The sequence below is a fragment of the Camelina sativa genome, chromosome 15, assembly GCF_000633955.1.
Source record: "Camelina sativa cultivar DH55 chromosome 15, Cs, whole genome shotgun sequence".
In the NCBI taxonomy this organism is placed as follows: Eukaryota; Viridiplantae; Streptophyta; class Magnoliopsida; order Brassicales; family Brassicaceae; genus Camelina; species Camelina sativa.
In genome coordinates, this window is record NC_025699.1 from 5,706,220 (window position 1) to 5,718,652 (window position 12,433).

The window sequence follows — 12,433 nt, forward strand, 5'->3', positions numbered from 1 at the left end:
GTTTCAGGTAATTAATAAAAAAAATATAGATAAAAATGTGAATTAAGGTTAATTGGGATAAAGTATTTTTGATTATATGCAGAAGAAGTGAATTTGAGTTTGAAAGTGAGTGATTTTTTTTTTCACTCATAAATAATTACATTTTCTTTCCACCATTATTTGATTGATTAATTATCAAGTGAACGTTACAAAATGATTCACCACTTGTGGAGTCTTGCCAGCTTTCTACTCTATGCCTCTCTACATATCAAGCAAGCAACCTCATCTTTAGAACTTACGACAACGGCTTTTCTCAGCACATGAGTCAAGTACAAGATGGAAAAAGGAAAGAGAAGACAATGCAATCTGTATCTATGAACATCTAATAAGAACAAATCTCCTTATAATTAAACAAAATAAGTGCAGCAACATTTCGATATATCTGCTCGATTTACCAGCATTGATCTAAAGACGAGCCTTGATGAATATACAAACTACAAAACTGAATCTGCGCAGTGACAAAAGCTGAACGGGTCAATCCATATAAACATGTGCATCACAATATCTTCACTGCTCTTCACTTAAGTTTAGCTTTGCAGCTTTGTAGATGAAGATTGTAATGAACAAACGCCAATTCTTCCAGATGTTTTCGTTCACAATGGCTCATTCCTTCAGTGAGCAACAGTTTCTCTGCTAAGCTTATCTTCAGCTTGTACCTTGAAGCACCTTCACATGTCTGGCTCAGAATTTTAATTGCAAAACTCTGCAGTTCTGGATACTGGCTTGCCGTTTGAGCCCACCACTCAGCTGCAAAAAGAAATTTGGAAACAACAAAACCTTTTGCTCAAGTGTCTACAAACAAAACAACTAAATCAAAACGTCAAGAAGTTCACTCACTTGGAGTTATTCCAGAGATCTCATCAGCTTGACTGGCCTCGTTAAAGCAATCTTTACCGAGTCTGTACTTATCAAGCTGTGCGGCAATTTTACTGTGACCTTCTTTTGCCACATGAACCAGAGAGTGGGTAAGACCTGTGGCAACTTCTGGATCAAGATGGAAATCAGTTGAGTAGAAAGAAGCCGGATTCAGAAAGTAACCAGTAGCATGAAGAGGATTGTGAAGTCGATTGTTCCAAACGTCATCTATCACATCCCATAACATCTCATAACATTGTTTCTCGTGATTGAATTCACTCGCGATATTCTCCTTTATGCTGTCCATAGTGTCATAGATATATCCTACATGCTGATTGTTGGCAGTTGAAAACAAGAGTAGACCATGAATCAGAGAAGATGTACATTTCCAAACTCTTTCAACATTTTCCCAAAAAGAGGAATCATTCATCAAATTGAATATAGCTGTGCCCCCTTCTTCTTTCTTCCAATCAAATGAAGCAAACATTGCTGCCAAGATTTCCTTCGCCTTGAAGATATTCTCTAGAGTTAGATACGGCTTAACAAACTCAAACTCAGAGGAGGAGGAGGAAACAGTTGTGACTATTCCATGACTGTGATCTCTGCAAAATTTGTTGTTGTTGATGAACTCCCAAATGCTATTGACCTTTTCAAGTATGTCTCCAAAGGAATGCATTTTCACAATATTTACCAGCATAAGCTCGAAACAATGGGATAGACTCGCAGACCAGAAAACTTCCCTGTCGTGACCAGCAAAAAGCTTTCCCAATTCACCAACCCAACCAGAAGTCGAACAAGCAATAATTTGAGTGGCGTTACGCACTCCAACATCCTCTAAGAGCCCATTGACTAGCGATAGCAAGGCAGTGACATTGTCTTTAATATACGAAACATCAAAGGACTTCAGATAGATTGGACCCGCAGGACAGTCAGCAACAAAAGAAACCAGATGGCGGCCTTTCTGGTCAATCCAAGCATCCAACAAGATGCTGCACCCAGTGATCTCCCAGGAATCTTTAATCTTCTTCACATAATCTTGCGCTTCTTTCAATGCTTCTTGAAGCATCCAGCCGTTTAAATCACGAGAGTCAGGGGTCTTAAGCCTCATCTGACAACCACCAACTGCCGTCATCATTTCTTTGAAACATGGGGAATCCACAGCTGAAAGGTCGACACAGTGTTCATAAAAGAACCGACCAATGGACATTTGGGCTTTGTTTAACAACAAATCCTGTCTGTCAGATTCCACAACTATGTCAACAAATCCTGTCAGTTTATCAGGAGGAGAAACACTCTTGCTTGACGAGTCTTGCCTTTTCTGACGCTTACCAATTTGGAAATTCCCAACTCTCTTAGCAGTACTAGTATGACCAGCATTTCCCTCCATAAGTATCTTCCGAAACATATCTCTAACAATAAGTGAAACCTGGTCACAGTGAGTTACATCACTACCTACACCACCCAAGTGAAACTTGAGACGATAAAAGCTGTTCATTTCTTTCCCACAGTGATTGCATTTAACCCGACATTTCTTTTCGTCCACAAAAACTCCATGCTCATGAATATCCGTGACAGAACCAGCCATTCTCAAGGTTTCGTTTTTTTTTTAATTCACAAAACACACAGATTAATGAATCAGACTTGGCAGCATTTGTTCGATTCTCACAACTCAGATCCTCAGCCGTTTACCTACAAACTAACAGGAACAAGCATCAAAATCAAATTTTGAGTTTTTGACACAGAATTCACTTAATTTCATCTCAGAGCAATTGAATTCATAGAGATGAATTAAAAAAAGAAACTTTTTTTTTATACCAAAAACCTAAAATAACCAGCAAACGAAAGGTAGAAGACCCATACAAATTATCATCACTCAGAAAGAAAAAAAGAAAAAAGTCGACTTTCAAAGATGCCTTCTCCATGGGTGACACAGCAAGGAGCAGCTTTTCTAACAGAGAACAAAACACATTGCTTTGGTAAGGGATGAGAGAGTACCTCGGTAGCTGTGTCAAAGCGAGTCAAAGTGAAGAATTTGTTTTACAGGAGACGATGAAACCTGGAAGAGAGACAGAATCAAAACCCTTGTTTTTCTCCTTTCCCCAGAGCGAGAGGGAAACTGAAGTACTTGTTTTTGACTCCGCGGATCAATGAAAGGGACGACGTCGACGACGCCTTAATTTGGCTTCTAAATTTATCTGAATCCCTTTGCTTTGTTGAGAGACTCTGCCTGCCTCAGAGACTTCCGTGTTGACAGACTCTGTCTGCCCCAGAGTCTTCTTTGGTTTCTTTGGTTTGGACATAAGTTTGTAGAAGTATCATTTGTTAGCTCAAGATGCACGTTGCTCGTGTCAAAGGAGATATAGAATGAAGTTTGGAGTGAAGCCAGTAGCTGTTAGAAGGATTTGATTTCTTGAACAGGGGACGCCAAAACTCAAGCATCCATGTCATGGCCTAGAGAAGAAGGAACATAAATTTCACAATGTGTAGATAAAATCAAGTATCAAGCTAAGTCTCCTTTATGCTGTCCTTAGTGTCATAATTATGATTACACCAGAGCTAGTCCACATGAACTCCCCTACAGTAACCACAGTATGATTCAAACAAGTAATATAAGCAGCTGAAAAAAATATGATTCAATTGTTCATGCGGCTAAACCAAAAAGAGTTGTGGTATATAAATTTAAGTTTATTATTGAACAATGTTGACGTGAAGAGTTGAAACGAGCCTAAAAACTTGAAAAAAAGCTGAATTCTTTACAAATTTAGATGATAAGAATCGATCTCTTTCCTAATGACCTGAGGCTGAGGTTGGTTGATTTGCAGGTCCACTAAACTTGGAACATAAGAAGAAGAGCACACAAGTGGGCGACTATATTTGGGCGCAATATCTCCAAATCTGTCACGTTTTCTGATTTTTGGGAGCCTCTCCGATATTCACAGATTTGAAGTATCCATCTTGTCTAATTATGTTGGCTGTTTGGTTGCAACGGGTCTTGAACAGTTGAAATTCGTTGTCTAGATCGAAAAACACAGAAACTTTCTTCTCCTCGTCAATAAAGAAACTCCCACCTAGATTACTAACGCTACAGCTAGAGGTCGAACTCAAAAACTGAACCGAGACTAATTTGATTCGTAACCCAAATCTCCACTGTGGGATGACATGACGAAACTTCCACAAGCCTTGATGTAATACCGCAAGCTGCTCGTCTCTGACACAAGATATAGATATAAACCTCTCTGGAACATATGAGGGAAACGGCAGAGGCAGCGGTGGTCCAAATTTTTCCAATGTAAAATCAAAAGGGAGTAGAATCTCCCCTTTCGTTCCTGCATCACTTATTTTCGTTAGAGCCAAGAAATAAGTATTTCCTTTCAAAGACACGCCGCGTTGAAAAAACTTATATATCCCAGTCGGGAGTGTCATAAAAAACCTTCCATGAATCAGAGCTAAAATTGTAGATTTCATAACACAAAACTTGGCTTTTGCTATTTGTATCACCGGAAAGCCTCAAGATTTTGTGGTTACGGTTCTTATCATACCCGAGAGCATACCTGTCTACCCTGTGGAAGTTAATTCTTGGTTGGATCCATCTAGTTTGCCCCAAATAGGGATTCCATACCACAAGCCTTGAGTTGTCCTTAGTGACGCATAGGAGTAAGCCGTCACAATGAAAGACTTGAGATATCTCGACTTGGTTAAGTATACCTCCTACTTGCTTTATACTAAATGGATCAACCAAGTTTTGGAGATCGAATCTCAACGAGCAAACCCTATAATCCATCATAATGAACCCTAAAAAGTACTGCTTTTTGGAAGAAAAAACAACTACATAAAAGATCATTTGTTCCTGGTGAATCTTTGATTTCGGGTTCTATCATATGTTTCTCACTAAAGCATACATGAACAATGATGCCTAATTCTGCTCGATTTACCAATAATGGTTCTAAACATGAGCCTTGATGAATATACAAACTACAAAACTGAATCTGCGCAGTGACAAAAGCTGAACGGGTCAATCCATACAAACATGTGCATCACAATATCTTCAATGCTCTTCACTTAAGTTTGGCTTTGTAGATGAAGATTGTAATGAACAAACGCCAACTCTTCCAGATGTTTTCGTTCACAATGGCTCATTCCTTCAGTGAGCAACAGCTTCACTGCTAAGCTTCTCTTCAGTTTGTACCTTGAAGCACCTTCACATGTCTCGCTCAGAATCTTAAATGCAAAATTCTGTAGTTCTGGATGATGGCTTGCCTTTTGAGCCCACCACTCAGCTGCAAAAGAGAAAAACGACAAAACCCTTTTGCTTACCAATTCAACAACACAAGTGTTTGCAAATTAAACAACTACCTCAAGAAGTACACTAACCTGGAGATATTTCAGAGATTTGATCAGCTTGACTGGCCTCGTTAAAGCAATCTAGACCGAGTCTGTACATATCAAGCTGTGCGGCAATTTTCACTTGAATGTGACGTTCTTGTTCCATATGAAGCAGAGAGAAGATAAGACCAGTTGCAACTTCTGGATCAAGATGAAAATCAGTTGAATAGAAAGCACTCGGGTTCAGAAAGTAGCCAGCAGCATGAAGAGGATTGTGAAGGTGCTTGTCCCAGACATCATCAAGCACATCCCAAAACGGCTTGTAACATTGTTTACTGTGATTAAGTTCCCTCGCGACACTCTCCTTTATCCTGTCCATAGTGTCATAAATATATCCAACATGCTGGTTGTTTGCAGTAGAAAACAAGAGTAGACCGTGAATCAGAGGAGATGTACATTTCACAACTCTTTCAACTTTTTTCCAAAAAGAGGAATCTTTCACCAAATTGGACATTGCTTTCAAGTTTTTCTTCCAATCAGATAAAGCAAACATGGCTGCCAAGCTTTTCTTCGCCTTGAAAATACTCTCTAGTATTAAATATGGCGTCACAAACTCGAACTCGGAGGAGGAGACTGTTATGTCTTTTCCATGACCTTGCTCTCTGAAGATTTTCAAAACCGAGGGACTATTGTTGATGAACTCCCAGATACTATTGACCTTTCCAAGTATGTCTCCAAAGGAATACATTTTCACAATGTTCACCAGCATAAGCTCAAAACAGTGGGATAGACTCACAGACCAGAAAACTTCATTGTTGTGACTCGCAAATTGTTCTCCCAATTCACCAACCCAACCAGAGGTTGAAAATGCAACGATCTGAGTTACATTACGCACTCCGACTTCCTCAATGAGCCCATTTACTAGCGATGTTAAGGCAATGACATCGTTTTTAATATCTGAAACATCAAAGGATGTCAGATACACTGCCCCAGCTGGACAATCTGCAACAAAAGAAACCAAATTATGGCCTTTCTGGTCAACCCAAGCATCCAACAAGATGCTGCAACCAGTCATCGCCCATGAATCTTTAATCTTCTTCACACGATCTTGCACTTCCTTCAATGCTTCTTTGAAACTTGGGGAATCAACAGCTGAAAAATTGACACATTTTTGGAAGAACCACTTTTGGGCTTTGTTTGACACCAAATCCTGCTTATCAGCCTCTTCACTTCTTTCACGCTTATGACCATTACCCATTTGGACTTCCCCAACTCTGTTAGGAGTATGACCAGATGTTTCCTCCATCAACATCTTTCAAAACGTCTTTATAAGAACTTGTTCACGGGGACCAACCAAGTGTTTCAGACAATGGAAGGAAGTCATATGTTTCTTACAGTAGCTGCATTGAACCAGAATCTTCTTCTTGTCCATACAGATTTCATGGTCATGAACATCCATGAAGGTACCAGCCATTCAAATCAGAAAAATACAGAGGAAGCATTTCTGGCTTTTCACAAACTCAGATTCCTGCCCGTTACCTGCAATTCAATCCAATACAGTTTTTGAAACAAACAGGAACATGCATATCACAATCGAATACTAAATGGCTTTAATTTAACACAGATTTCACTAACTTTATCTCAAAGATTGAAATCATTCATGTTCATCAAAGAGACAGAGAGAGAAGAAGAAAAAAAAAACGAAACTTTAATATCTCTACAATGACGAAAAACGAAACCAGCTTGAATGCTTAAACAAGTCAAACGAAAATGGTAAACCCATATAGTCATCTCAAGGAACTATCAAAATTATTCATCACCATCTCCTCCATGGTAACACAGAAGCTCAAAGCAAACAACTTTTATACAGAAGAACCAACCAAAAACTCAAAAACAAAAACACACACACACACATTGTTAGAATACCTGAGTCAAAGCGAGTCCAAGCGAGTCAAAGCGAGTCCAAGCGAGTCCAAGCGAGTCAAAGCGAGTCCAAGCGAGTCAAAGCGAGTGGTCGGTTACAAGAGACGACGAAACCCTTGATTTTGATATTTCCAAGCGAGAGGTGTGAGTATATATATATAGTGAAGAACTTTTGTTATTTTGCTTCCTGTAAGTAATTGCATACATGAAAGGTCTATTTTAGTATCGTACTCTCTCTCTCTCTCTCTCTTTTTTTTTCGTTAACCAGAAAAAGAATCACTCTTTGGAGACCCTTCAGATAATCATATGTTTTTGATTGAAACAGACAACTAAAAAGACCAAACTTTCAATTCTAACAAGCAAAAAAAAAAAGGAACATCCTCAAGATCCTTTATAAGTTTACACGATAAAGAACTACATTACAAACATCTACTTTGAGAGATCACCACCATCTCTCATTCTCTCTATAACCAAATTACACAAAACATACAATATTTACATACTTGAAGAATCTTGCTACCTATTAGGACCTTTCAAGATCAGCTTTGTTCTCAAGCCTGGGACGTTTCTGAGGGCTTTCACATTTGTTGACTTCGGTGTCAGAAGCTTTTTTCTTTTTAGATGGTGACGGCTGAGGAGAAGTTGCTCCGGTTTTAGACATGTTTTGAGAATCTTGTATAGAGTCATCACTAGGTGATAACACTGTCTGAGAAGGAGAAGAACAAATCAACCTTCCGGTTTTGCGTTGTTCTTCCAACATCTTTTCCAAGTATTTAGCATGCTCTTCAATTCGCAGCTGAAGCACCCGTTGCACCTGCAAATTGATCAATTTACCGGATTGGTTATAGTAAAAAATCTCAAATAATTCTTTGGCTGAAGTAAAAGTCAGTTTTACCTCTAGCTGTTCATGCAATTGCTTCTGAACTTCCATCTGCATACGCAGAGCTTCAGTTAACTGTATGGCCCTGTCCATGGAAAAAGAAAGTTACTTTAGGGATTATGTTTAAAATGTCTGCGGATTGAACATGGAAGCAGATAAACACAATGCTTTACCCTTTCTTTTTCTCGTCAGCTTCACTGTTACTCAAAGCCAGTTTCCTTTCTTCTGAGGTCTCATTCTTTTTCTCTGCGAAATAAACGAGAAAAGAATAGGATGTAAAACTTTCTGCTAGATGATCATGCAGGAACAGAGAATCTGTGCAATCACGATAACAACTTGGAGGCTTTACCTTCTTTTTTCTCTGGCATATACTTGGCTAGTCTATACTTCTGCAAATTCATAATTTTCACAGATATTCAGATGATTCGGTATTATGTACTTGTAAACTTAGTCAGATTCGAACTGATTTAGTACCTGCAAGTGGCTTTTTACGTGATAGATTGTCAAGCCCTCAACATTCATGAGCTTCAGAACAGCCTTTGGGGTGGCCTCTACATGTTTGAAGCAACACCGTATTAAGCATTATCGACAAAAAGATGAAATAAGAACCAACGAGAAGCACAAGAGTAGATAGAGTTCTAATTTATAAGTGCCTACTCGTATCTCATAAATCTAAAAACTCACTTTCGGGACCTTCAAGTTTGATCACCGACTTTACAAAAGACTCGTGGAGCTCAGGAGTCCATCTCATTCTCGGCTTGTGATTGGCTGCTGATCCCGGAGAAGGGTGAGATGAAACTACGTCAACAGACAATGCTCCAGCAACACAGCTTTGGCTTGGACTCAACCTGGTAACTGGATTTGACGAAGCCAATGGCGTTTCATAGATCTCCTGTATCAACCAGAAACTAAGTGTTCAAGTAGCAATAAAATTTTCACACTCTAGGTATCAACAACAAAGGCCGAAAGTCGTAAAATTTTCACACTATTTGTCATAGCTATGCAAAGTAACTGATGCAAACAACTCATAAGAGATGTACAAGACTGAGATTAACTTACATCAAGCCTGGGAGTTTCAGCACGGTCTGTGATGGCCAGCTCAAGTTCATCAGACAGGAACTGCAACTCCATTTGATCTGATAAACAATAGCTGTCATTCGAACAGCCAAAATCATGAAAACCGCCATCGGAACAAGCATCCCCGGAAAGATTAAGGAAATCTTTGACAAGCGATCCAGAGTTGTCTCCTCCACCATATTGATTTCCCAAATCCTCACTGAAAACAGATGGAGATCTTGCAGACTCAACTCCAGAGGCTGAGTGGCTGTAAGAGGAAGGATCAGGGAGGAAAGGAAGACTGTTTCCTAGATGTTTTTGAGTCTCAGAGGTTGAAGATGATGACAGGTAAAGGTTTGTGCAGAAGGTTGAAGAGCGAGAGAAGGTGCTCTGAGAAGTATTCTTTGACCAAAGCTGACCAGGTGAATCTGGAGATTGTGATCTTATGAAGGGAGATTTCCTGGTTTCTGGTTGGACATTCAGAAAGTTATGCACCGGAGGTAGAGAAGACAAGCAAGCTTGACCAACTCCTTTATCATTTGGTGTCGTTGACACAAGGCTATGTCTGTTCATGGTTGCTTTGATAGACTTGCCGAATCAGTTTCTTACATCAACAATCAAGATCCGCCATAAGTTTGCAGTGTTAGCCTTCAAGCCGCTGTGAAGCAAAACATTAATAGAGGAAGATAATTAGCATAAGAATGTGTGAGTCAATAAACATGATTGAGTTCAGTTAGTTAAGTTAACTTTCAGAACAAGGAATACAGAATCATACAGTGATCCATCTTGGCTGAGTCACACCAAACCGGATCTAAATCCAAGAAAACTTGACAAATTAAAATGTTACTTGGGAACTCAAACTGTGGAAGCGGAGCAACAATAAAAGGATAATTTTTTATTTGTTAAGACTTAGACTCCCGAGATTGAGATTCATCATATAACATAACAGACATTGAAAGGAGCAACGATTAAATGTGGTTAATATTCAAGAAAATGCAAAACGAGGAACCGACACATGATGAAACCTTTAAAACTCGCATAGAGGAATCAAATCAGGTATTGAGAAGAGAAATAAGGTTTTTAAAAAAGCAAATCTAAATCCAGAATGCTGAGAGACTGAGAAGTAGTAGTAGTACGAGTCACAGAGATAAATCGAAAAGCAAATTTAAGCGAAGGAAGACAAGGCAAATAGAAACGGACCTGAGAAGATGATAAAGTCTTCAACTTTTTTTATACTTCCTGCCTCCTAACCCCTTCATAGCATAGGGTCATAGGGAACTAGGGATCATCCCTTAAAAAAACACTAAATGTGACATCAGAAGCAAGAAAAAAATTGAAACTTTTCTCGAGGGTAAACAGGCAAAATCAGAGAGAACACATAACAAGAGATGAAGTTAAATCCCTAGCAAAAAAAAAGAAGAAGAAGAGATGGGTTTAATGGAAGGAGAAGAAGAAGAAGACGACGACGATTTGGCCTAGACGAATCGCCATCGAGGAAGAGTAGAGAGAAGTGTACTGTTGGCTTTCCTTCATTGGTCTCCGTCTCGCTGGACCTTCCCACGCGTGATTGCGTCGCGTGTGGCTTACGTACCAATTCGATCCGTTAGCTCATCTTCCACGTAGGAGCCAAGTGGTCGTGCGTTTTGCCACACGCTTCTTTTTATTTTATTTTATCTTATGTTTTTTTTTTGTTTTTAATAATAAATTTGATGTCGTCACTTATTATTAACTCTCTTTCATTTTCTCTTCCTAATCATCGTTGGTCAATCATTAGTTTTATAAACTACTACATTATTGTGTTAAATTGAATTATATTGAGGGAAATTTTATCAAAATTTTCTTAATTGATGATTCATCTGGTCGATTCTACTTTGCAAGCTTTATTTTTTATTTTTGTTTTTTTGGTTCAGTTAGTTCTGAATGTTTTACATTTTTTTTATCATAATAGACTAATAGTTGGAGGTATTTTATGTATGTATGTGTGTGTATTTTACAAAGAGGAGATGTTCCTTACGTTTAAAATTTGATAAGTAATTATTTAAGTTCAACACAACTTCTTTTGCAAAGGATTGGAGTTCTCTAGTAGTACAAGGAAGCTGAGTATCTTCTAAATGTCAACTTTGATTTTAATTTATTAATTAACAAACAAACAAAAATACATTACTTTTATATTCGATGTGTAGTTAAATACGAATGGGTCTTCTGTGTGTACCTCAAATACGAACGACACAATAATATATTAAGTGATGATTTTACAAAAAGTTGCTTATTGATAAATATTTTTGGTAGTTTTCTAAGAACAAACGTGAAACTAAAAGAAAAACACATATTAAGCCTAATAGCAATTAATTGAGAAGCGAATAGTGAGTACAACTGTACAAGTGGTGGGCAAAAATGATAGTGACGGATCTCTATTGCATTTTAGTAAAATATGATTTCTTTAAGTAGCAAATTAATGATCATTAACCTTCCGAAAAGAAAGACAAAACTATACTAGAGCATCACCCCCTAAGATGTGGGACATATTAGAGATATATATCTAAAGCCTCAACCACACAGACCGATCCACTTTCGTTTTTGTTTCTATTCTTTACCACATAATTAAGATAATGTTGAAATCTAAAGCTCATCATAGAGATTAGAGAGAATGAGCTCACCAAATGCTTTTTACCTGTTTTATTATATCTTGAACGTATATATTAATGAAGTGAAAGGCTGAGGCTTACGTTTTGATTCACCCCTATAAATTAATATAATTAGTATTAAATTTTAAATGGTACTATCAGATCTTGTAATCTCTGAGGGGTTTGGAAGTATAAACTAACATGAAGCTGAAAAATAACAACATATTACATGTTTTCAATTAGAATTAACATATTTGGGCAGATATTATGATCTAAATAAAACAGGCGACTTGGTTTTTGGTTTTTCGACAACTAGAGTCTAGAATTAAAGCGTTGCTCCATCTATATACCAGCTGGATAAATAACTTAACAAACAAATATTATACTAGTATTAGAGTACATCAATTTGCTGAAACTTTTTTTTTCTAATATACACATGATTGTGTGAATTGTGTCTAATCTACAAATAGAATATTCTGATTGTTTTTTTTTCTCTCTATATGAAAACAAAATTATGTGAAAACTGGCAATGAAACTTGTAGTTCTCTACTTGCAAAAATTACGAGTTTATAAGACTATTGAAAGCAATTTCGAAAGAAGACAAGATAGAGTGGGAAGTGAAGAAAAACTCGAAGGATCATCAAGTGGTAGAACGTCTCAATCCTTATATATATTTCTTTTAGGCAACATCAATAATTCAAAAACGCTTCTAAGTCATAATTGGTTGGTGGGG

At 37.9% G+C, this 12,433-nt stretch overlaps 3 protein-coding genes across 5 annotated transcripts; all 3 read right to left on the reverse strand.

Annotated features, from left to right (window-relative positions):
• On the reverse strand, positions 326–3,072 carry LOC104745529. 2 transcript variants are annotated; one of them, XM_010466796.2, is made up of 3 exons: positions 2,890–3,072; positions 877–2,583; positions 326–786 (listed from the first exon to the last, which is right to left on the reverse strand). In XM_010466796.2, the coding sequence occupies exons 2-3, from the start codon at positions 2,477–2,479 to the stop codon at positions 557–559; spliced, it is 1,833 nt and encodes a 610-aa protein (XP_010465098.1). In that variant the 5' UTR covers positions 2,480–2,583; positions 2,890–3,072; the 3' UTR covers positions 326–556. The 2 variants fall into 2 exon arrangements, with proteins under 2 accessions (XP_010465098.1, XP_010465097.1); XM_010466795.2 differs by having other exon boundaries at positions 877–2,590.
• LOC104745528 lies at positions 4,308–7,402 on the reverse strand. Its single transcript, XM_010466794.2, has 3 exons — positions 7,144–7,402; positions 5,266–6,756; positions 4,308–5,171 (listed from the first exon to the last, which is right to left on the reverse strand). The coding sequence occupies exons 2-3, from the start codon at positions 6,527–6,529 to the stop codon at positions 4,954–4,956; spliced, it is 1,482 nt and encodes a 493-aa protein (XP_010465096.1). The 5' UTR covers positions 6,530–6,756; positions 7,144–7,402; the 3' UTR covers positions 4,308–4,953.
• LOC104745527 (myb family transcription factor PHL6) lies at positions 7,471–10,591 on the reverse strand. Of its 2 annotated transcripts, none has more exons than XM_010466791.2 (8): positions 10,277–10,591; positions 9,080–9,734; positions 8,705–8,912; positions 8,495–8,571; positions 8,370–8,409; positions 8,194–8,266; positions 8,036–8,105; positions 7,471–7,954 (listed from the first exon to the last, which is right to left on the reverse strand). In XM_010466791.2, the coding sequence occupies exons 2-8, from the start codon at positions 9,647–9,649 to the stop codon at positions 7,664–7,666; spliced, it is 1,329 nt and encodes a 442-aa protein (XP_010465093.1). In that variant the 5' UTR covers positions 9,650–9,734; positions 10,277–10,591; the 3' UTR covers positions 7,471–7,663. The 2 variants fall into 2 exon arrangements, with proteins under 2 accessions (XP_010465093.1, XP_010465094.1); XM_010466792.2 differs by lacking the exon at positions 10,277–10,591 and adding an exon at positions 9,852–10,236.